This window comes from Corapipo altera, unplaced genomic scaffold, assembly GCF_003945725.1.
Source record: "Corapipo altera isolate COAL_440 unplaced genomic scaffold, ASM394572v1 119, whole genome shotgun sequence".
In the NCBI taxonomy this organism is placed as follows: domain Eukaryota; kingdom Metazoa; phylum Chordata; class Aves; order Passeriformes; family Pipridae; genus Corapipo; species Corapipo altera.
In genome coordinates, this window is record NW_020884985.1 from 489,970 (window position 1) to 515,444 (window position 25,475).

General features: G+C 36.3%; 1 protein-coding gene across 4 annotated transcripts in view; it reads left to right on the top strand.

Moving 5' to 3' along the window:
• NEK7 (NIMA related kinase 7) overlaps positions 1 to 16,637 on the top strand; it is a 61,626-nt gene extending 44,989 nt beyond the window's left edge. For 3 of the 4 annotated variants that reach the window (XM_027666099.1, XM_027666101.1, XM_027666100.1), the window contains exons 8-10: positions 2,388 to 2,482; positions 6,900 to 7,013; positions 13,507 to 16,637. In XM_027666099.1, the coding sequence (XP_027521900.1) occupies positions 2,388 to 2,482; positions 6,900 to 7,013; positions 13,507 to 13,617 (320 nt within the window). In that variant the 3' untranslated portion in view covers positions 13,618 to 16,637. Of the gene's footprint in view, positions 1 to 2,387; positions 2,483 to 6,899; positions 7,014 to 10,079; positions 10,286 to 13,506 lie in introns of all 4 variants that reach the window. The other variant, XR_003531401.1, reaches the window with a different exon arrangement.
• Positions 16,638 to 25,475: the final 8,838 nt, after the last annotated feature.

Sequence of the window (25,475 nt, forward strand, 5' to 3'; positions counted from 1 at the left end):
TGCTTTTGGTAGACTATGAACCTTCAAACCTCTATGTTTTCAGCTGCCCCCTGTGGTTTCTGTGAAGCCTCTTTCTAGCACATTACTCACTGCCAGCTACTTGTGTGATATCTCAGAGCAGCAAAGGCACTGCTGCTGGAACCAGTGAACAACCAGATTACTATTAAACCTATTTTTTTGTTGTTAGATGAGTTCTGCCAACAAAGCATCACAATATATGAAACCAGTGCATTAATTAATGGGTGCAAAATGCAGCTGAAATTTTTCAGAGGTGTCCAAGCTCACAAGTCCTTGGTGTGTTAAAGAAAATAAATGCAACAGGGAAGTAAAACAGTAAGGATAATAAAAATATGAAAGCTGTGTCGTGCCAAATGTTGTTTAATTACAGTTTCCAATGTTAAGATATCTGTCATTAAACACCCTTTAAAGTACCGCTGTTAATACATTAGAAAACAGGATTGCTTTGGATATTCTGGTAGTGTTGTTGTTGCAGTCTACCCATCTGCCTGTATATTCTTTCACAGCAAAAACAACCATTCCTGTTGACCATTCCTCTCTTGAGTGAATACAAACATCCCATGAGACCGTCTCCTGCAGTAATCCATTATTTTGAGTTGCTTTTCCCCAACCTTTCTCTTTTTAAGCTTTTGATCACTTGCAGTCTCAGTTCAGAGCTGCAGTGATTCCTCAGCCCAGCACTGAAGGAGAGGGGCTACCAAGTCTCTGCTTTCTGGGGGTAGAAGTCCACCCCAAAATATTTAGCGGGACAGATCCATTGTAGGATACAGTCTGGGGACCTCTGTCCTTGCCTACGTTACAGAAGCACATTCTCAGTTTATATAGATTTTTAGTATTGTCTGCCAAGAAGGAGATCAGTTGAAATTATGGGTTACCAGCAACAGTGGCCTGACCTGAGATAAGGTGGTACAGGGTTTCCCGGTCTGAGCTGGACCTTTCAAGTAGGAAAGTACTTCTCCCTCCACTGTAACTCCCTAAGAAAGGTAAGGCACTTTATCGGAGCAAAACCTTTAATGTTTGGAAATGATTAGAGTAAAATTATTTATCCGATAATTTAAAACTATTAACCTGATTACTCACATGTGGAATTGCTTATGTATTCACTGTATCTCCATTTCTAACATTCACACAGAGATCAGTTCTGAATTAGCTTCATCTATTCAGAAGTGTACAAGTGTTACAAGGTATTTGTGTTACATAAAGTACTATGGGCTTCATACTCTTAATTTTTGTAGCTTGTAGTGAGAGTGGTGATTTTAATCTCTGGTGTTGCAAGGTGTTTGGTTTCAAAATAAAATCAACTTACATTGCATTGACAGAATTCAGCTGGTTTTCATCATCAGAATTCAGTGCTTAAGAACATATTCCTAACAAAATTGAAATAGATTTGTGACTATTTTTGCTGTTAGGCAGTCATTTTGGGGGATACAGGGAGAAGCTTCAGAAACAATGCACCGAAATTACTACTATCCTTATTTTTCATAACTTCTTTTTTCTTAATTGCTCAGTCATTTAAGAATGCATCACTCAGATACTTTTTTTTTGTAATGGCATTTTTTTACAGAGCTGAAACATCTTTCAGAATTTCTCTCTTCCAAGTAATAAAGATGGGCAGAGTTTGATTAAAATCAAGAGGAGGGATGTCCTGGAGTATCCAATGTAAATTATCTCTGGGCGGTCCTAGTGAATGCTGCTTTTCAAGAGCAGATGTCTCCAGAGCCCACAGCTCTCAGGCAGGATTAAGCTGGGACAGGCACAGGTTTGGGAGCTGAAAAGCCCTCGTGGAGTTGAGTCCTGCAGCAAATGGCTGAGTCACTTATGGGAACATCAACCTCTGCTGGGCTAACAGGTTTTCCTGCCTCCATATCTGAAGGTCCTGGATTTCAGGCTCCATTTGAATTCCAGCTATTATTAATTTCAAAAGCAGCTTTTTCAGATCTTTATATTCTCAGATGGAAGAACAGACAACTTTCAAAACAAATAATGAAATTCAACCCATGGAGGAGAATTTCTAGCTGTTGTTTCTAGCCAGTGATAACAGCTTGGAACAGAAGCAGGGATGTGTGTGTGTCTAGTATGTTCCCCGGGTTCTCTTCAGGAGAAACTTATTACTTTTGAGCTTCTCTAAAAGCAAAAATTTGAAGTATTCTACAACTGAATAGTTCTGGTAATTAGGTATCATTAGTGAAATAGATATCTAATTCATGTATTTCTGTCAAACTGAAGTGTCATAAATAAGACTTGAAATTATATGTGTAGCAAAACGAGAAATAGAAGATGAAAAATATTTTTCAGCCTGGAAAACTGTAATTTTACTAATGTGTAACTACAGAAATTTTCATTCAAAAATACTTCCGTGTTTATTGCAGTTGGTACACCTTATTATATGTCTCCAGAGAGGATACATGAAAATGGTTACAACTTCAAATCTGACATCTGGTCCCTAGGCTGTCTGCTGTATGAGGTAATATTGATATATACAGTGAAATTAATAACACTCTTGTACTTCCCCCTTCCCCCCCACTCCCCTTACATAACTTCAGTGTATGGAATACTTTTATATGTGTAAAAGTTACATGTTACTTGAGACTTGCCTTTTGCTGGGCTTGCTACAAAGATCTTGGAGCAATTTGGTGAAGATTGGGCTTAACTGAAGGATTGATAAATGAATATAAATGAAGGATTGATAAATTAATAATAACAAGCACATATAAAATTGTTCTACGTGTTTTCATGATAGATTCTTTGCAGTAAGTTACTTTTATACAAATTGCTTATTTTTATAAATATTCTTATTTTTATAAATATTTAAAACCTAAGTAAAACAATAGAAAATGTTCAGTTATTACTCCTAACTTGGGTTATCTCTCAAGATAATGAGTTCTGCTGCACAGACATATGTAACTTTTCTATTTTTGTACAGTTGGTTAAACTGCAATTAGTGTTTGATTTCTGTATTTCTACATTTAAGATTGGTAGGTGACACATAGTTTTAAATAATATTATATTCTGAGAAAATAAAGATACAGGGCAAATTGAAATTGAGGCAGATGAAGGTGTTAAAAACAGGTAGGCTTCCAAGGCAAATATGTCTTCGAAGATCTTTACATATCTTCAACACACTTGTGTTGAAGGATGCTGGAAAAAAGTTTGGTTCAATGGCAGTGAAGTCTTCCTAGTCATCTTCCAGGTAAAAACTCATAAACTCAAGCCATATACTTTTTGTTTACCTAAAAACCACCTGCCTCAGTGAGTCGGCAGAACTCATTTAACACGTACTCAACAGTATCAGCACCTCCTCTTTGTTTTAGGATTTTGTAGAAGACACTGTCAGCCTGTTAAAATTGAATTACTACTAGTGAATTGTCTCCAGTAATATTCATTTTCTTTCTACCACTGACATGCTTCTTTGAATATTAAGAGCAAATAGCTCTATTGCAATTCTACAGTTTGCAGATCTGTGTATAGCTGTTGCTTCTAAACCTTGGGGATGATTCATAGGAATGATGTCTTGTAGCTGATAGCATTTAGAAGTTTAAATTCTGAACTAAAACTTAATCCTGTATTGGAATTCCTCAGTGCTGACCATGGCAGCTGCCATTGGTTTCAGTGCTGTGCACACTTGCACAAGCCCAAAGGGAACACAAAGGTAGATGAGCATTTTTCAGTATTACTACTTCTTTACCACTCAGTGGTTTTTCTTAGTAATTTTTAAATCTGGAAGCAAACAAATAAAAGCTTTGAATAAGTAATCATTATGTAAAAAAAACATGGTCTAAGGTTGATTTTTCTTTTATGTTATATGAAATTAAATTGCTGGACAGAAATCAGTAGCACTTTTCTGAAGATTTTTTTTAAGCTTCCTGCCTTCATGCTGGTACAGTATATTACACATCTATGTGAATATTACATTTTTCTTTGATCTGGTAAATAATTTAAAAATAATTTCAATCAATGGAATTATCTTAATTCCGTTGATTAACCAGCATCTTGAAATAATACTCTCCTTTGATTTAGTTTAGAAGTTTTACTGGGATGGTATTTAAGTTGTTATGATGGTGTTTGTTTGCCTTATTGTAAATATAAAATAATTATTAGGATCCTTATTGTTGATATATAGCTACGGTACATGGCAATGTCTTCAATTATAGCTTTTAATTTTTTTTTTTTATCCCATTTAGTTAATTCTTCAACATACCAGATGTTTGTGATGGGTTTTCATATGTTGTTGTGGAGCTTTTCATAGAGCATTGAAGTGTAATTTTGAAATTTTAGGTATAACAAACTCAAAATACATGCTCAGCATTTTTCTCAGTATTATTATTTTTTTTAAATTATTTGAAAGTGGTTACTTGAGGTTCTTCCAAGATTTGCGTGGACTAGTGCTTCATATTCTTTTTATCTGCAGTTTTGTGCTTGGTGTCTTTTTGTGATATGTCCATTGCCTGCCTTTGAGCATGTTTTATTATGTTGATTTGATGGTGATATGTGCTCATATGTACTCTGGATTGTCTCCAGATTAATAGGAGAAAAGCTGTGGCAGATTTATCACATCTCAAGAAATGCTTAATTGCTGCTAAACTCTTTTCGGTTATGTTTTAATTTTAGACTAACTTGTTAAAATGTGTTTTTTTAAAAAATTATTATTTCTAATGCATATTACAATGTATTATTCAATGCTGTGTGACCAGTAAGATTTTTAGAAGTGTGTTTTAAAGTCTGAATTTTTTAGAGCCCCAGGTATTTCTAAAGCCTCAAAAACACTACCTCTGGAGTTTTAATTGATATGCAACAAAGTAGACTTTACTAATTAAAATCAAGATGCTGTGCTTTTGCTACATGGACCTTTACATGGAAAAGTAGGTCTTACACATTTCCTTTTATTGTTCAGCGTAGCAATTGCATCCTTACAGGGTTGTAGGTTGGTGGCTTACAGTTCAAAAAAAAAAAAAAAAAAAAAGGAAAAAAAAAAAGAGAGAGTGAGCTGCCACCAGCCCTGAAGACAGACAGTGGGCTTTCGTCCCTCAGACACCCCCAGAATACTAATCAGGAAAGTCAGACCCTGGAGGTCAGGGAGCAAGTCAATCATTCTAGTGATCGTCTCAGTGTGGAGGATCAAATTAGCCTGAAAAATTCAGCTGCTGGGAGGAGAGGGCGAGCAGCTGTCAGGGGCAGCAGCGAGATGCACTAATGAACCAGATGAATAGTGCAAAAGCTTGAAAATAAAAACAGGACAGTTGACATTTTTCATCTGTCAAAGCAGGAGATGCATGAAAATATAGTATTCCTGTTTTAACTCCTTAGGGGACATTCAGAAATTTTTTTAACACTCGGCAGCATTCAAACAAAAGTACTTTTTAATGAACACCTAGAGTATGAAAATGAGTATCTGTGCATTTATTTAGAATTTCTGCATGTGTACAGACCCTGCAGTTGATTTTTCTTTTTTTTCCCCCCTTCTTTTCTTTTTTGGTCTTTAGCTTGCATTTTTAACATTCTTTTTAAGGTAAGAGACAATGTCATGTAAATCCAAAAATTAACGTTATTTTGGTAATACAGTTACAGAATTTTTGGGAGGAGTTTAGGATGGAACTGTAGCATGATATTTGTCTTGGGAGCTTTACAATTTTTTGTTCTTACTTGAAGGTAATATGAAAAAGTACTGAACTATATGAGAGCGTTTTAATCAGATATAAAGTAAATGTAAGAGAATTTTGGTAATTTTCTTCATACATTTCCCTCAGTGATATTGGTGCTTAGACACGAAAGAGTTAAACTGCTATCTGGAAGACGACAAGACAGATGAGAGCCATTTTCAGCTTGTCCTGTCCCTGCTGAAGCTCACTGAGTAGCACAGCATGGACTAGCGTGTTTCACACACACTCTGCCTGTCTGGGGAATGTACACATTGTCCTTCCAAAATCAAACTTATTAGCACATGTAGAAAAGGGTGACTGACTTTGGGGCAACTCTGCACTCAGAGCAGCATTCAGGCTGCTGCAGTTAAAAGATTTCGAAGGTTTTGAAACGGAAAGGAGAGATTTTAAATGAATTGTTACATTTATAATGCAGCTAACCATAGCATTTGTTTCCACCTTAAGTGTCAAGTTGCAACATTGTCTGGAAATAAAGGGTAGGTTTACTAATGCTGGTTTTAAACTGTCATTTATATAAATGCTCTGCAACAGACTTTCTAATTTTTGTATTTTAATTGTAAATTATAACCATAGGTGCCAGTTTGGGACTTCTGATGAAGTTTGGGGGTTTTTTTTAAGTATCTTTTTGAATAACATCCTGAACTATGAAGTTTTTGAGTCTGGGTTTATTTTTTTTTTTGAAAGTATAGATGATAGTGTTTTCTTGTTTTTAAAAAACCCCCATCTGTATGGCAGTCTAGCGTCATGGCTGTGGAAGGTTACAAAATCTCCTACTGCTGTTACCCAGCATTTTCTACACACTGCATTGCTTTGGGTCAGATAATGTTTTCATATAAGTCATGTTTTCTTCCAAAATGTTTTCAAAGGAGAAGTATGTTTTTGAGTTTTTTTGGTCTCCCTCATGGTGCAGGGACCCTCCACACTCACAGCATTGTCGTAAACTACTGGGTTTTTCTTCATACTCTAATAATAAAACCCTAATGGTGTGCAGTTCAAATATTGCAGTTCAAGGACTGTGACAGCTGTGATTATATGACATAGAACGAGTACACACACTGGTTACAGTAATAGTTTTGGAACTTCTGTTTTTAGCTCTGCAACACGTTATCTAAGCAGGAAATTCAAAGTCATTAAGAATCACTTGATTTGTTAGTATTACAGATTTTATGACAAAATAGGTTTACTTAAAAACACAAAAGAAAACTGTGCATTTTCTTTAAACAGATGGCTGCGCTGCAGAGTCCCTTTTATGGTGATAAAATGAACTTGTACTCTCTGTGCAAGAAGATAGAACAGTGTGACTACCCACCTCTCCCTTCAGATCATTATTCAGAGGAAGTAAGTAATTTTCCTTTTCATGGGCTGGATCCTCAGTTTATGTAAAGCTGGCACGCTTCCAGGGAAATAAATGAACTTGTGTGATTTTATGTTATTTGCAGATTATGCCTATAAGTGTTTGCTTGTTGAACTCACTCAAATGTTCCTGTCAAAACAAGTCTCTCATATGATTTATATTTGAGAGTATTAATGATGGAAACGTCACGCTGTTAGATTCTTAATTTCATTGGACTTCCTTGCAAGTATGACAAAATACTTTCCCAGAATGCACAATGTTGTATGTTCCACATGCCAGAATGGGAGTTTTACATCTGTAGTATGCTTTTCTAAAAGCACGACAAGTTTATGTTGCACAGTAAATTAGTGCACTGACCTTACTTCTCTAGGGACCTGCATTAAAATAGATATAATGTAACTCACTAGTAAAAATGAATTGTTTAGTTCCCATTTGTCTGCATTTTTCAAAACTGCAGTGTGCTGTTCAATACAGTTGAATGGCAGTTCTTTTGCAAGAGTGGTTCTTGACAGCACTAATAGTAGATTTCAGAGAAGTATAGGCAGACATAATATAATTGAATTTGAACAATATACTCATGCATATCGCAACTGTTTAAGTTGATAGGTAACAGTTCTTACTGTCATTAGCGCATTAAGGGGTAATATTTTTTTTAACTATAAAATGAAAAGAAACTAAACAAAATAAATATCTTTCTTAGTGTAATAGAATGGAAAAATATAAATGCTTGCTTGTTAATGTTCTGAGATGCCAGTTTTAAAGCACTTTCCCACTTTGAAAAGAACAGGGCAAACTGATAGAAGCTGTAAACCAAAGAACAGGTATTAGTAACCAATTCTAATTGAATTGAGCCTACATGAATTAAAGATTACTTTGAAAAAGCAAATAAACATAAAGCATTATACAATTTCATTTATAGACTAGGAATTTCTAATTCTGAACCTTAAATTTTCTTACATTCAAAGACAGTGATTGGACTATTAATAAAAGATTACTGCTCAGTGTTTTGTTTTGTATTTATAGTGACAATTTTTCCCCTTTTATGAAACAAACTGGACTTAAAAAGATAATTGGGTGATGTTACAAAGGATGAAATAACGATCTATTGTGTAATTTATACACTATACCTCTTTGTGGGTTTTCCAATTAGTTATTTTACCTTGGCTGTTTTTAATTATTATTTATTGTAGACTATAAGTATGGCAGTTCATATAACCAACTTCAGAACTGGAGGCCTAGAAATACAGTAGGGTGTGAACAATAATGCAAAATGATAGCAAGAATGTCAGGGGCCGTTCTTTGTTGTGTCATTCATGCTGTCTTCCTTTTTCCATGAAGCGCATGAATATTTCACATATCTGCATCCTCATCCTCTATTCTTCTTGACTAATTTTCAGACTGTCTGAATTTGCATTTCACATGGTAGCTGATTAGGAGATGCCGAGTGCAGCAGCGAAGCCTCAGCAGGCGGTTTCCATGGTGACCTTCAGCAGGATTTTAATGATGATACCACTAGTGGTTCGTTGAAGTTGGCCTGCCTGCAGGGCTACTTCGCTGCAGCTAAGTGTGAAGTTGGAGATGTGGATTCCCAGCCAAGGGGCAGATATCAAAGCCTGGCCCAGATAGAAGTTTGGATGGGGAAAGAGATTCCACCTTTTCCTTACATCTGTACAGTTTCTCGTGTTGCAAACACAAGATGCAAAGCACAACATGTTACGTTCTGTTTATTTCAAAGCAGACGTACTTGTGCACGGTGGATAAACCAGTTATTTGCAAAACACATATGAGTTATTTTAAAAGATAATGAGAGAATCAGAGCTATTATAGGTATCAAGATAAGTAAGAAAATAGTTACTTAAAAGAAGTCATCAGCTATGGAAACTGTAATGGGAACATTATGTTCTGATATGAAGACTTGTGCCTTCACTGAGGTACGTGGAAAACACACACATTTATTAGCTATTGCACCAAAATAGACCTTTTTTTACTTATGTGAAAAAATACACTGCTGGCAAGAACTCTAAAGAAGAGAAACAAGTGTTATCTGTCATATTAGGATACTGTCCTAAATGTTTCACCTGTGCTGGAAATGTAAATGTCAAACCTTTAACCAGGTTAGATGCACACTCAGTGATCAGTAAAGATCAGGGTTCACTGATCAGTAAAGCCCACTTCATTTTTTATGACAAAGAAAAATTTCACTCAGTGTTGATCTCTGCATCCTGTAATATAGGAGTGTAAATACTTTTACTACAAAATACAAGACAGGGGCTTTTCTGAGAAACTTTTTTAAAGTAAATTTTAGTGAGTTTTAAAATGTGACATTTTTTCTAAATTTTGAATTCTCTATAAGACCAACCTATTAGTAATGTATCACATATGTGTAATTAGAGAATAGTGTGACAGAAAGATACACCTTTAGATGGACAGATGGGTAATTTTTTTCGAAAACCTTTGATTAGAAATTCTAATAGTCTAAGATGCGTTTTCACAAACTATTGCTTCAGTGGTAGAGACACAAGCCAAGATTTTCAGATGCTTAATAACTTTGGATATCTCAATTTTTTAATATCTGTTAAAAACATCTGGTATTCAGAGTGAGTATTCAGCATTTACTGAAAGCTGTTCTGCTTTAGAGAATTCAAAGCTGGGGCTCCCTTGCCACACCCAATCAATACTCTTAAAATCTTCTCAACCAATATTAATATAACATTGCTTTCACGATTAAGTTTTAAAATCTTCGCTTTGATTGAGGTGCATTTCTTCTGAAGTCCATTGGCAAACCCCCTACCCAGATGTGACAGCTGAATGAGCCAGCAGGTCCACAATGATGGTGTTAGTTGCCAGCAGAAGGTCTTGAGAAAAGCACTCAGAAAAGGCTTCAGGATGGTCTCCTATTCAGACCAAGAATAATCTTGTGGGGTTTTTTCATCCAAAATTCCCTATATGAAAATTTCTTTTTCAACTAGCTAGCAATGCAAAGTACTTGCCTGTCATATTTCTGCCTTTCCCTCTCCTCCTGACTTGTGTGATAATTATTTATTTCATAGCTGAAAAACCTGCTAAAGTTAAAGGAAGTATGTCCTGCTGCTCCAATGTCAGGCTAAGCTCCAGGCTAAAGAAAGTCACTGTGCTAAGTGTGCAGAGGAGGTTAAGAACAATAAGCAGCCAAAGAAGTTTGCAGCTTGGGGATGCAACAGGAGGTCCCTCTAGTTCAGTCATAAGTCTGCTCTGCCTGTTGGACAGTCTGTGCCAGGTAATAAAAAATTTCTCCCATCTCTAATGATAGTCTGACTTTAGAATCCCAGTACCTCTTCCCATGATACTGATGAGCTTTTCTGATACATTGAAAATTTTATTAATACTAGAGGGACTGACAAATGGATTTTAGGTTTATTGAAATGGATATTCCTGTAGGAGTAAAGGAATACTGCTAATATCCAAGTATTAGTATCCAGCGTGGTCCCAGTTTCAGTCCCAAAAGACGTCTTTCCATGTAACTGTTTTCATCCTGTACAGCAAAATTTATTCACCTTCTTCCAAGGGTTTGCTGTTCAATTACAAGACTCAAAAGAGCTCAAGGATTTTGAAATTACTCAGGAATATGCACTATTGTTGTGCACTGTCCCAAGCATAGTCAGCTCAGCATTCTGACCTTACTGAGTGAGATTCTGGACTCCCCAGGGGAAGAGGGGGACAGAGATTTTGCAGTAATTGCAGTGACTACCATTTTAAGAGGTCTGTGACCCTGTGGTTTATTTTATTACAGTAATAGTGAAGGTTTGTCACTAATGGAGCTCACCACTTACACTGGGAAGAGAATTTCTGAGTAAACTGATTCTTGTATATTTTTTCTTGCATTCTAACAACGGTAACTATGTATGCATTTTAGTGAGAGTAAAAAATAAGAAGCTGTAAAAAGCCACCAGTCAATACACCATGTGGGTGAATGATTTTTTTTTTTTTCCAAGTGTGTCTACAGGGATTAATAGGACCTAAAGTCTTACGTGTACTTTTGAGTAATGATGCCATTTTCCTACACTGTCTTTCTGAGCAATCAATCTTCTTGACCACTTTATTCAAGCCTGGAATTATAATCTTCTGTAGCAAGTGCAAAAGTAACTCTGAAGGAAGGCTTACTGTTAAGAGACTTAACAAGCAGTTTGAGTCTGAAATGGGGTTTTAGATTATAACGTTCAGTTTAGAAATCTGAGAGAAGAATTAAAAAGATGTGAAGTAGGCTGTTGGAGGTAAACAAAGCTTCTCATGTGCTTCACAGGTTAAGTTTCTTGAAGATGCTGTTCTACATGCAGTAAAGTTATTGATAAACAACTGGGAAAAATAGGAGAAAGAATACTCTGCTTTCCCTCTGATGCAAGCTTTATAGATTTCAGTCCCTCAAGGAATGCTTACAAAGACTGTTTACTGTATGCAGTTCTGTTGAACAGATAGGAGTCTTCACAGAGAAAGAGAAATGTATACATTCAAGATTAGATGTTGTATATTGCAGATAAATTACACCTGTATTCTCTTCACAAAATGTTTGCTTATTTGACTCTAATTTCGGGCTTGGTGGTTTTGGATGTTCGTCAGTCTTTCCTGTTTTCCATGCAGGCTGAGTTGTTATGTAGCAAGCTGCTCATCCCTGCTAATACACTGTACTGTGCCTCTTGCTTGCACTATGTCCCACCTGCTTCTTCTGTAGGAGACTGTTGTGCTTTGCATGTTTGTATTACATGCTGGCAATTATTATTTCTTACAGTAGCTAATGATTTGCATCATTCTATTCTTCAAATGTTTGTGAGTTATTACAGGCTAATACTTTTTCTTTTCACTGACATTGTATTTTATTTATTGGCTACCAGAAGCAATATGATGGCTTTTATAACTCCATTAGTCAGAATGTTATTTAAGATATTTAAGATTCAAATAGCAAGTCTGTTACAAATTATTTTGATTTAATATGTTTCTTTTCAATTCAACAAACTGACCACTACCTTCAGAATTAATGGTCTCATTTTTACATATTAAACTGTTTTTGCCAGGGAATAGGGATGTCTAGTGACGTAGTTTTTGTGTTGTTAAATACAAAATCCCTGTACATTGTGTGCAATTTATCTGCAAGGGCTAATGGACAAAGCTTTATATAGTGCTTTTTCAATAATCATACCTAACAGTACTGCATGGGAGACCAAACCAAATTTGATGTATTGGCATAGAAGGGTGGATCACAATGTGTTGTTTGGAGTGTCCTTCCCCTTCCCCACCTGTCCCTAATGCTATAAGGAGATCCAGGAGGATTTGACAAAACTACTAAAAAGCATAAAGGAAGAGCTTCAGAGTTGGTTAAGTTGTTTTTGCAAAAGATTGTAAACATTTTAGTAAGTCATCATGAAAGAGATATTTTCCATGTTGAAAAACACTTAGGACTTGCATACAATTTAGAATAAATTCCGTATCAGAAGGTTATCCAGACAATATATTAAGTTCTAATGTCATAAGTTCTTGGGCATATAAGTGGAGGAAGAAAAACCTGCAACTGTCCTGCCAGTTTGTGAAGGCAATGAAAGGTATCCAGGTGGTGGGGAAGCTCTTTGGGGTTGCTTCTGCTGAATATGTGCATTAAAAAGGCCCATTAAGTTAGGGTGTTTGTGGAAACACGGGGTTTTCTAGGGTAGTGATTTGTTCATTTCTAGGCTTTTGTGAACATGTTTGTTAATTATGTCCTTTCCATAAGGAACACAATAAATGATCTAGCCCTAAGGAATAAATACCGGGATATAGAGCAAAGCTTATTTATTCCAATACAGTATCTTCAGCAGTGGACAAGTGAAGTAACAGGGCCAATATAATGTGTGCTTTTCCCCAGCTTCCAGTTTTAAGTTCAGAAATTTCCTCAGGGGTGAAGTCTTTATAACAAATAGCCCACAGTGGGTTTAATTTGCTCAGTTGCTTTCTGAATGTGTGTGCCTTGGTAGCTCCTGGCAGCAGGAGGTTCTGCGGGTTAACTGTGTGTTAGAAGGAGAACCGCTGCCTTTTGTTCCTTGGAACCTGTCACGCAGAAATGCCATTTATTGCTGGCTAACTTTTGTCTGAGTGAATGAACAAGCACTCCTCATTTACCTCGCCTCAGCCTTCTGAGGCTTGCAGGCACACCCCTCCAAAAACATGGGAATTTTCTGTAAGTTATGTGTGATTGGACTAAATGCATGCCTGAAGTTGTACATTAAAAAGATTTAGAACTTAAATTTGCTCATCAATTTTAGTTCACAGCAGTGCAAAACGCAAAAATCCTGGGAGCACCTTGCATACGTTCTTGCATAAAACTGCGTGTTGAGAGAGGGAGGGTCGAGTGTGGGCTTATGCAGAACTGCTGCTTGGCTGATTTTTGCTGGTTTTATTAATTTGAATTAAATAAAGCACAAATACTGCTTGTAAGGAGACCAGTGATGCTGTGGTGTTGTTTCCCCTCCCTAGCTGCGACAATTAGTTAATATGTGCATCAACCCCGACCCGGAGAAGCGACCAGACATCACCTACGTGTACGATGTAGCGAAACGTATGCACGCACACACCGCCAGCAGCTGAACTGATGCCAGACCAGGAGGAGGAGAGCAGAGATAACCAAGTATTTTAAGTAACTCGTCCCACCCCTCTGTGTGTTACACAAATGTAATTATTTGAAACTTACCGTTGTGCTTTGAATCGTAAACCAATTTGCATACACAAGCTTTGTTGTTTTCTGTTTGTTTCTGGGGGTTTAGTTTGTGTTTTTTACTAACTCGCAGTTGTACAACAGGTTTAAATGTGTAAGGCATAATTTCAAGATACCAAGAACCACTGTTTTCAATGATACATGGGTTCAAGTATATTTTCTGTAATAAAAAAATTATATTCAGTTGGTCCTCAGTTCTAAAACACAGTTGCACTTTTGCACATGATACAGATATTAGGCTTATTATCCAGAAGCAAAATGTCTGAATCTCTCACCTTTATAGTAATTTATGGAAAGTATGAATCAGCACAGTTGACTTTATTTTAATCTTTGTTCTGAGAGGAACATAATTATTGTAGAAGGTTATTGTATTTTATATTGAATTGTAGTTTGCAGTTCTTGCTGTAAGAGTAGACAGATGATAGGATTAGTTCTCCGCTTGCCAAGTGCGATGGAAAAATAGTTTCAGGAAAATTTGTGATGCTGAAATTTTTGTAACAGCCCTTTTTGTTTTGTTACTCTGTCATAATACACATAAAACACTTGTTGGAGGTTTTCTGGGAAAATTTAAGGTGTTGATTCACGAATCTGGTCCCTTTGAATAGATTTGTGTAGCACTGCCCTGGAGCAATAGGAGTCTGCATAGTTAAGTCTTAAAACCATGCAGATGCTTCTAGTAGTAAAGAGGGTTCTTCTGAGGCTGTCATTTGAGCAGGTCTGATTAAAAGATGTGATCTTTAGGTTACAACTTCCCAACTGTTTGTGTATATGTCACTGTTTGTGGATTTTTGTGTTTAAAATAATTTGAATGACCTTACAATGTATTTAAATTTTAAAGTGTTTGGGTTTTTTTAAGTACAGAAATCTTTTGGGAAAGATATAATAGTGTAGTATAACACAAAATGTATTCTACATAAATATATAATTTTTGTATACTGTATCCTGAGAATTAGTTTTATATTTAGTAAAATTGAATTTTAGCTTTTATGTTTAAGAGAAAGTTGCCAGTCCTTCATTTGGGAAATAAATATATATGCAAACTGTCTTACAAATACTTTATTAGTTAAAAAGGAAATGCTGAATATTTTTGTTAGACCTTAGTGCCTTTTTGAGTGTGTTTAAATAATACTTTTATTGTTAAGGAAGGAATGTGTCTTGTTTCTAAATGTGGCAAAAATGGAGAGTGGAATGAAATTTCTAGAGTTTCATGACTGAACTTTTTATACAGAACTGTCTAAGCATAATTCTTTTCAGTGATAACAGCTAAGAAGCTGTTACAGTCAGTTAAATCTTTTTTCCTTACGTAGGTAAAAAGAAGTTAGTTGAAATAAAAGCAACAGGATGTACATACACGTATAGATTCTAGATGCAGTCACTTCCCTACATGCTTTTTTTTTTTCTGCTTCTTTGTTTCTCTGTGCAGCTTTAATTTTTTGATTTGATATAATGCTCAAAAAATAAAAATCTGTCTCTGGAGTTTGTGGATGAAATGTTCAACCTAGGTCAGGATTGTTTCCAGTTTTGTATTTTTTAAGACTGCAAATAGTATAGAAATTGTATTTGGCAAAATACAGAAGTTTTTAAATAGTATGTGCCAGATCATGAGTTTATCTTAATACATATTTTTAAAATCTTTATTTCCAGATTTTGTAGGATGAATTCTATGAAACCATAGTTTTCCTTCTCACTTCTGTGTGTACTTAATCTTGTAGGACTTAAATGGAGAAGAGGTATTTGAGAAACCTCGGTTTGTATCTTACAGCCTCTAGATTTGGTTTTGTTTATTATCTGATTATATAATTTTTAAAATGATGGTTATATTCTGTAACTATATTTCATATGTCATAGAATGAAATGCTTTATATTGAAAAAGGCAGCACAATATTTGCTTGACTGCCAGGATTAACTCTTAAAATGCACGAGTACTCATACAATTTATTTTTTTTTCTGAAATGGGCTAGAACATTTAAAAATCACTGAAAAAAAACCTCAGTGCAGTCAAACTATATGTATCTGATCTTATGCATAAAGTATTGAACTTTTCCTGAAAGAAACCGATAATAGATCTCTCTCCCTCTGGAGGATATGTAGAGTAAAAAAATTATGAGTTAAGAGTTAGCAAATGTGCATGCTTAAGCATTTAAATTTTTTTATGTTTGGGGGGTGGGTTAGTATTTATGATTAAATCTTGTGTTGAGGAAAAAAAATAGTTGTTCCTGATTTAAAATCTGTAAAATAAATGGTACAGATGACTCTGGTAGCAAACTTTATAATTAAAACAACCACGTGGGTTAATAGAACTGCTTACATAATTGGGACTGTGGAATCTGTCCCTAAAGTAAAGCACCTGGTAACATATGAAAGTGATAAGTCTGTTATAGCACTCCCATGTGTCCTACATGCTAATAAAATATTTTCTTTCATAAACGACCATTCTCTTTTTCATATGTTGATGATGACATATGGCACTATTTATTTTAAGCTATGTTATTATATGTTTATTTTCTTTAAAGAAAACATATTACATTTCTACCCAAAATGTCTGACTAGCTCCTCCTGTTATTTCAGTAATGCTCTGGTATTAACTTGCTTCAGGAGTGAACTTTGTGCTTTGAATGACATTGCATAAAATCTCTTTTGTCTTGGAAACTCCCCTGCTGTGCAGTAGTCTAATAGAAATAAAACACACAGATACTAAATACAATATAAAAATTATAGTGTTTCTATGGTATTTTTTCATACTTTTCTTGTTAGATATATATATATATATGTTACAGTAGATGCTACCTTGTCTAGTGGACAACTCAACTGCTTCCAGTAGTTGATTCTAGGTGAGATTTCCTGACTGTGACAAAAGATAGTATAATATAAAAAAAAAAAAATCTTGTTTGTATTATTTGTCAAACGTTTATCTAACAATACTAAATCCAACATATTTACAATTAACCCAAAGGAGTGTTTTTACCTAAAATTTAAAAATAAATTTAAAATTATTTTCATGCCATGTGAAAATATATAGGTTGGCTGGTTTTTATGTAGTTTTAGCAATTTCAAGTGAACCTCATCTACACACGTGAATAAATAGCAATCAGTAGTGTATATAGAAATTATATGCTCAGCTCACTTTTTATACTCTCTGTATGTCACTGGTTTGGTAGCGGAGAATAATGTGGGGGTTTTTTTCCCCTCTTCTGTTGCACTCTAATGATCCAGCTACCAGTTGTATGAGCAGGCAGTAGAAGTGTGTCGTCTTTTTGTAATGAGCAGAAACTTTAAAAACATGCCAGTATACCAGAAGATGAAATGCAGTATTAGAAGTGTCTGAGAAGGCTGGTGTTTTATTCATGCTCATGATTAAGAAAGCCACAGACTGAAATTCTTGACAGAGGCCTGGAAAATGGAGAAGGACTTCTTATGCCAGTGGTTCTCAGATACCTCTGAATGGGACCCAGAATTGCAGTGATGTTTGTTTTCAACAATCTGTCTACTTAATCTCTTATCTTTGCTGTTATACAGCGAGATGAGAATCTTAATGGCTGAATTTGAATGCTGGTGATGAATGCTGCATTGGGTATTTGAGTTTCTAGGAACAGGAGGTTGATGTGAGGGAGAATCAACAAAGGCCTTCAGGTCTGCTTTGTGAAGAGTTAGTTTAATCTAGAGGTAAAGGTGCTGGATAGCAGATGCCAAATGATGTTTTTGATACTTTTTGGTACTCCTTTAACAGTCAAAATTTTTCCAAGCCAACCATATCCCCACATCATCTAGACAGTGACAGTGTTGGTCTTCTGAATTTATGATCTCTGGCTTGGTCTGGGTGAGTAACTAAACCTTTCTGGCGAGATTACCCAAGGAGGGAAATACAGGTTCTGACTATGCCAAGTGGAGTGCTACTTATGTTTCTGAAGATTACTTAAATACAGATTAAGTTTGTTTTTCAAACTTGACTCCCTTCCCTGAACCCTTTTTCTGCAGTTCATGTTTTTTAAAAAGTGTTTTCCTTTCATATTCACTTCTACAGTTCTACGACTCCTGTCTTCTGCTGCTTCTGCTTGATTGGTCCTGTTGTCTGCTCTACCCTCTTCATGATTTTGAAGTCCTCTGTGTCTAGTTTTCCTAGTGGCCATTAGTTTACTTCTTTCTTTGTAACTTTGCTAAACTCAACCCATTTCTGTCTTCTCAAAATTTATCCCTCCCTATGGGCAAGCCTTCCCCCCCAATAAGTACTTCACTCCACTGTTCTTCATCCTGTTTTTCTAGCCCAATGCCTGTGATTTCTAGTTTCAGACAGATTTTTTCACTGCCTCAATCATTCCCATGACCTTGTCTTTACTAAATACTGTTCCCTTTATTATCTCTCATTTCTAAATTCCCTTTCTCTGATCACTACCTGCTCCCTTTCAGCTTATCTGTCTTTCTCTCTCCTTTACCCTGTCACTCACTCCTTTTGGGATCTCCAGTCTATTAACCTTTTTGACTCCTTTATCTTTTCAGCTGCCTCCTTCCTTCATTGGTCTCGCTTCTTTTTGACTTACTGGTCTTTATTTTCGTCTCTATGTGGTTCTCTATACATGGTGTCTTCGGTTGCTTCTCACACTTTGAATATCTCTGAAGATATTATAACACAACTTTGGACTCTACTTTGCCTTGCCTGCTTTAATTCTCTTCCCAAATGGACTTTTTAACCACTTTTATCTCACCCTTTTTTTTCTTGTTGAGCTTGCTTTGCAGATTTGCTGTTCATTGTAGTTCTCCGTTCATTCTTGAAACAAAATCTTCAATCTTGGTTTTTTGCATGACAAGATCCTTTTCAAAGTTGTTCTTCATTTTCAGGATCTGTTTCTGAACTGAACTTCTCTGCCTCTTAACTGTACAAATTTGCCCCCTCTTATTTCTGTATATTTTATGCCTCTCTTTCTGTTCATTGAAGGACTTTTTTCATTCACTAGCAACCGAGTTTCTCTTCCCTCTGTCTTTAGGGGGGTAGCACCTGTTATCCTGAGGTTTTTTATACTTTGTCCTTTTTTCCTCCTCTTATTTCCTAATTTCATGTATCTGAACACCCTCTTACCAGTTTATTACATTACACTTTCATTTGAATGCCTCAAAAATCCAGTGCTTCCCCCTCCCCTCCCCACCAGTCTGGTTCTCCCTTAGTTCTATCTCCAGATGATTCCTTTAGTATCCAGCCAGCCTCAGACCTGTTCAGATTCAAAGATGTAATTTTTATTTCTGACTCCCTCTGGACTATTTTCCAACATCCTTGACAATTTTACTTGCCTGTTTTCCAAGGCCACAACCTTCCATCTCTGACATTTCTCCCATGCCTGTGTATCAAATGTCTCAAAGTTAGATATATCAGATTCCAGCCCTCTTCACTATGTTCTTTCTTATCTTTTATCTTCACTGATTTAACCTCTGTGTCATTTTGACTTCTTTTCTCCCTTTAAAGTATCAAAAGTGACAGGATTTAACTGTCATTGGGCTTTCACTGTTTTGTGTGCTGAAGAAGGAACTCCACCAAATTACTACATTTTTGTGTTTTAAAGAGACCTGAATCCCACAAATCTGGTCTTATTTCTGAACTGTAGACTGGAGTAGACACTGTTTTTCCAAATACTTCAAAAATCTTTGACTTTGGACCTTGATTTAGTTTTCTGTCATTTCAGATGAAAAACTTTTTCCCTTAATTGCTTTGTATTTACTGTGTGTAACTTTGTCTTGTCTTGTTCCTGCATGTCCAGCTAACAGGTTTTTTTCTTATTATAGCAACTTGATTTCAATGCTTTTAACTATTGCTTGAAATAAGAATATGCTTAAGAGTGTCACTGGCTGGATCCAGAGTGTTAAGGCACAGTACTCCTCTTTGTTCCTGTTGCACCTTAGTTCTGGCTTCTCTTCCTTGCTGTCCCCTGTGTCTGACCTGGCTGCAGGGACACTGTTACACTGCAGGGTAGTGCAGCTGAAAACAAGGTGTGACTTGTGTTCTTGCAGCAATAGTGCAAGTTGTTATCAGCAGCAAAATGTTTATTCATCTTCTAGGTCTAGAACACAGTTCAGTGCTGAACTAATTCTCTATCCATGCTACCCTGATTTAAAAACAAATCAGACCTACCTGTGTGGTGGGGGCTGCATAGTTTTCAGAGTAGGTGCAGTATCTAAATTCACAGTTTTAGCAGGCTTTCAGAGTTGGGAGATTTTATATTTTCAGAGATTCACTGTTGATCAAATTGTCTGACCTTTCACTGCTCATAATTATCCTCATATGTGTTGAGATTGAGAAACAGAATTCTCTGTAAAACTAAGAAGTTCAGTGTTTTGGAACTGTGGGATCTACATAGAGCAGAATGTCAGATTTAGTTTGGTGTGTCTGGGTATATACACATTTATTGACTTTTTATTTGCACCAGAATAATTCTTTTAGAGTGTCGGTTGCTTGTTGGCATCAAGAATTTTTCTAGTAATTTTCAGGTTTTATATTTACTCTTATTTACTGTTTGTATCACATCATACCATTAGTTAATTTGTTCTCCTGCAGCTGCCCTAGTGATGAGTGAGGGCCTTACATCTTTTGTCTAATTTCAATTTTCTATCATATGGAATTAAAAATAAATTAAGAAATTATTGGTGCATTGAGTCCTTCTTGATAGTTCCACATGCTTTTCATTTAAATCCTAGCAATAGAAAGAGCTCTCAAACAGGAACAGAAATGGTCTCCAGGACAGAGTAGAGATGTTTTGGGGATCCCTTCTTCCTCTCTACCTCCCATCCCCTCATTCTCTGGCTTCCTGGGGTACTTGCAGGGGACCTGGCACTGCCATGGTATCAAGAGCCAGTAGAAACTTAGTGTGGATAGGGAATCTCCCAGTTAAAAATCACTAAGAATATCTTTGGTATTGTTATGCAGTTGATAATTCCAAATATGTAAAGAGCAATTAAAAAAAATTTGTTTGCTGTTACAAAGAGAATTTTAGGCTCTTAGTTTGCCTTTTAATGTTGTGTTGGTACTTTTTTATACTCTTCATTTGCTGCTTGTTTCTTTGATTTCAGTTAATACTGGACTGTTGTAAAGATGATGATTAAAGATGAGTATTGCTTTTGTGAGAGGGGAAAAGGGGAGGCATTCATTGATTTGTTTGAATTTGGCTGCTGATTGTGTTTGAATCAAATCATATAATTATTGAGTTTGGAAAGGATCTTGAGAGAGATCTCTAGTCCAGCTTCCTGCTGAGAGCAGAGTCAGTGCTGAATTCAGACCTGGACTTAGGGCTTCAGCAAACTGGATCTTGAAAATCTCTGGGATGCTGATTGTGCAACTTCCCTGGGCAGCCTGCTCCGAAACTTAGCTGGCTTCACTGGAAACCTTGTCTTCCTTGCATTCAGTCAGAAACTCCTCAGTTACAAATTATGGCCATTTTTTGTTCTTCTGCCACTCTTCAAATATTCTTTATATTGCAGAAAAGGTAAGTCAAGTTCTGAAACAGAGAACTTAGGATGTTTTATTTTCTGAAATTGTTATTGCTAACACTTATGTTCACGTAGCACTTGCGCATTGTGTATGACATGTACAGTATATTCATTTGCAACTTGAGTGTAAAATAAAATTTTTGGCAGTAAACTTGATGTAAAAGTTCCCTGGTGTTTATGGCCTGGATTTTCTCAAAATTCTCATTTTTCTTGTTACCTTTCAAATCTACTAGATGTTTTGTGGCAGATCACAGTTCTGCCCACCTTGGTGAAGCAGGGAAGTTGGCATCCTGAATGTGTTTCTGTCTTCTGGAGCCTGCTTTGGGAAAGGTAGCTTACCACTGGGGATGGAAAGGGAAGGAGGCTAATGGGCATTAAAGTTAACTGGTGGTTATGGGAACCCTAGTTTTAAACTCTCATGTGTTGGTGGAAACTTCCCTAGAGAGGTTTATCAAAACTGAAATTTAAGGAGAAAAATTACTGGGATGGGGGAAGTTTTCAGAGTCGTAGTTGGTTTTGGTAAATTTTTCTGTGTATTAAATGAGAACTCAAAATTTGAAACTTCTGACCACAAACTTCTTGGAAGCAAATAAGGAATATTAGAAGTAGATTCATTTTTAAATTTGACAGAAAGTGTCTTAGGAAACAGTTTCTCTAAACCAAGAATAATTTCTCAATCTTATAAAATATCATTTAACAGTACCAGTCTAGCAGGGTGGTGGTGGTGAGCGTGCCTTGTGTAACATTTACTTCCAAGCAGGTATTGGCATGGGGTGGAACTGCACATGCTGCTCCCTTCTCTTGCTTCCCAGCACTAACTGTGTAGGCCAGATCCTCTGATACCAGGGAACAGGACAGTTAGAGGTCCTGTGTAAACACGCGTCTCCAGATGTACATCGAGTTCACCATGGCAGAATTTTTTCAGATTTTTATTTGTTTCCAATTCAAACGTGAGAAAAAAATAAAAGGAGTAGCAAATGATTCAGAGCTTTTACTCTTATGGGAGAGTATTTTATAGTTAATTTCAGTTTGCAGGATTCAGTATGCGTTTTTGCAAATAACAATTTTTGTTCCTTATTCTAGAACAAGTAATTATTTCAGATCATGATTTCTCCATAGTGTGATGTGTTAGGACTCAAGTTCTTCCTGCTGTACTTTTCCTCACTAGACAGGAGGAATTCAGGAGTCTAAGAAGAGCCAAAGATAGTTGCACTACTTTCAACCCCCAAAGAAGCATCTCTTGCTTGAGTCTGGTGTGAGCTGTTAAAATGCTTTGGCCTGTAGCTGGAAGGGAATTCTTCCCAATGCGGAAGCACTGCTGGACAAACATAAAGTAACTTCCTGAGGACTACTTAAAAAATTTTAATCCGTTGGTGGGGGGGAAAAAGGGATCCTAAAATGTTGTTATTGTAGAGAGTATTTTTAATGTCGTGACCTCTGAGGTAGGCTTTGGAAATATGGGGGTGTCCAGCTGCAGAATGCACTAGGCTGAATTCAAAGAAAAGGCTTCTTGTCCTTTCTCCTTCAGCTGAGAGGTCTGCACTGCATGTTTGGGGCTGAAACACAGCCTGACTTAACAATCTTGCCTTGAGTGGGAGATTTTTTTTAGGTAGTTTGCATGGAATATCCAGTAATAATAGTAAGTCAGTAATTTGAAGAACCATATACAGTCGTCTTGTTTCCATAATTTAGTTGTTCCACTCCAGAGCTTGCATGGATACAGAGATGACTTCAACAACTCTATCCTTGTATAATAGAAAGAGGACAAGAGTTCCCTTGTCTTGTTTTCATGTTTTCCTTAGGTGTGTATTTGTTTTTGATTGCTTTTGTCTGTTTGCTAAACACTTCTGACCTGAAAATGATAATAAAAATTGTTCCTTATGTGTGAAATATACATTTATATTTATATATGTAAGCAAGGCTTACAAAGCACTGCATTCTTCTTCACAATGAACAGTTGTAAGTTGATCTGTAGTTACACAGATGTACTTGCTGCGAGCTGCACTTGGCTGTCCCATGACACTGTTGCAAACATGAACTTGTTTTCCATTAAAATCTAAGGACTGGTCCTGTGAACATAAAATGCAAGGCGTACACCTTTAAAAAAAATTCCGCATACTGCAAAATGAGGCAATTACTTGACCTTCCCAGAAGGCAGTTTGCTGTGTGTGGGTGCCAGTGGTGAGTGTGGCCGTGAGCAAGGCTGGTGCTGGCTCGAGCATCATTAAATGGGAGCCTGCTGACACCGGCCATTGATCCAGCAGCTGGCACGGGGCCTCCCCCATCCCTCACTTCTCTCTGGGGATAACCAATTGGAAGAAATGACCCACTTGCCTGGAGTTTGTAGAAGCAGTGGGCAGTTCAGCATGAATTGTCAGCTCAAGCAAAAGGGCAGAGGTTTGTGTGGGTGACCCTTATCTGTTGCTGTAACGTTGGGCCATCCCCATTGTCACAAATCCCAAGAAGACCTTGTGAAACTCTACCAATGCGGTACTTGGAAAGCTGTCATCTTTAAAAGTTATGTTACAAAAGGGTGGTGATTGCTTTGAGCTGTAATACTTTTTTTGAAAAGTTCTGCCTGTTTAGTAATTGTTTATGATGCTAAGCAATCTGTTTATAAAATTTTATTTTATTTGAAAATTATTTTTTGTTTTCTGAGGGTGCACAGCTTTATGACAATGGTCCCAAATGGTTAGAAACAGATAATGTTCAGGTAATATCCATGAAATGGAACGTATTAATTCTCATAGGTCATATATTCTTCCCATTTATTGTTGTTTTCAGTCTTGAGTGTTTTCTTTAAAAAACACTGATAGCTCTAAAAACCACCACAGGTAACTAAAGGCAACTTAGTTATTCTAATATGATGTGCTATGAATTTTGTGTATATTTTGCAGTTAATGATTTATATTTCTCTTTCTGTAAGAAATTTAAATTAGACACAGCCTAATTTTTTTCTTTTTTATTAGCGTAGTATCCAAAAGCCATTATTATGATCAGAATTCTATTGTAACTTAGTGGTGTATCTGTGTGAGAATATTTTCTGTATTGAGCACAGATATTTCTGCAGTAAGTTGCCTTACACATTGATTTGGAATGCTGGCAGCCATTTACCTGCATCAAAGTACCTTCCAAATGTATAACTTCTTACTTTATGGAGCTCTTGTTGGAATTTGGCCTTTTTATTTCCTCATGTTATTTAATTTCTGGCTTTGCATAGGACCATCAAACTACTGCTAAAAGAACTGTAGATCATTATTGTAACTTATTTCACAGTAATTAAACATAAAATTCTATGTTTAAAATGCAGTTCTAAAACACAGCTTCCTTTTAAATCAGATATTCTGCAGTTCTCTCATAAACTTGAAATAGTGTTACATCTTTACATACTTCATAATTTTATGTAATGAAAACTTGAAATAGAAATTCTGTTTGCATAAAGGACCTCAGAGTTGAAATTGCAAAGAAATCAATTGTGTTCTTCAGACCTCTCAATAATTGTCTTTATATTCATTCTTTAAGGTCCTAACCAAATTGAAATGCAGTATTTCATTCCTGACATTTAATCCATTAAAATGACCTTGGAGATGTATTATTCCCTTAAAATAATTTATGTGTACCCTACAAGGAACACACGCTGCTAGAGGTATATCAGAATAAATTTTGCTCTGCTACAGGACATAAATAGGAAGCATATACATGCCTCATTTGAAATTAATTTATATAATTCTCCTTTGACAATCATGTTATCACAGTCTCGGGACTACTTTTTGTTGACATTTATTAAAAAAAAGTATCAAACTGCTAACAGATGATGATTGCATGAACTAACACTGTATCTTTGGCTGTTTTGGCTTGTGTAGCATTTTGTTTAGTTTGTAAAGGAATAAAAGTGGTATTTCTGAGCTCAGTAACATACAGTAGATTTGTCCATCTGCACTGTCAGTGGTACCTTTTGCCTATGAAGATATTGACACATGAGCAAGAGGGAGGCTCGTTCTGGGGGAGGTTGTGGTGTGAACTCACCCTCTGGCAACTCTGCTTGCTCAACCTCTAACTGTGCCCTTACCTGGCCACAGGGTGCATTACAGGCAAGGCAGTGTCAACTTGGTGAGTTTAGGTACATGGCATGGGAGTATCTATTCTTTTGAACTCTGTGGATGCCCATCTTTGGCCACCATAATGGGACTTGATTATTTACATGTACCGAGGATTTATTATGTGAATGTGAGTATTGTAGATGATTTTAAACTGGATATCTGAA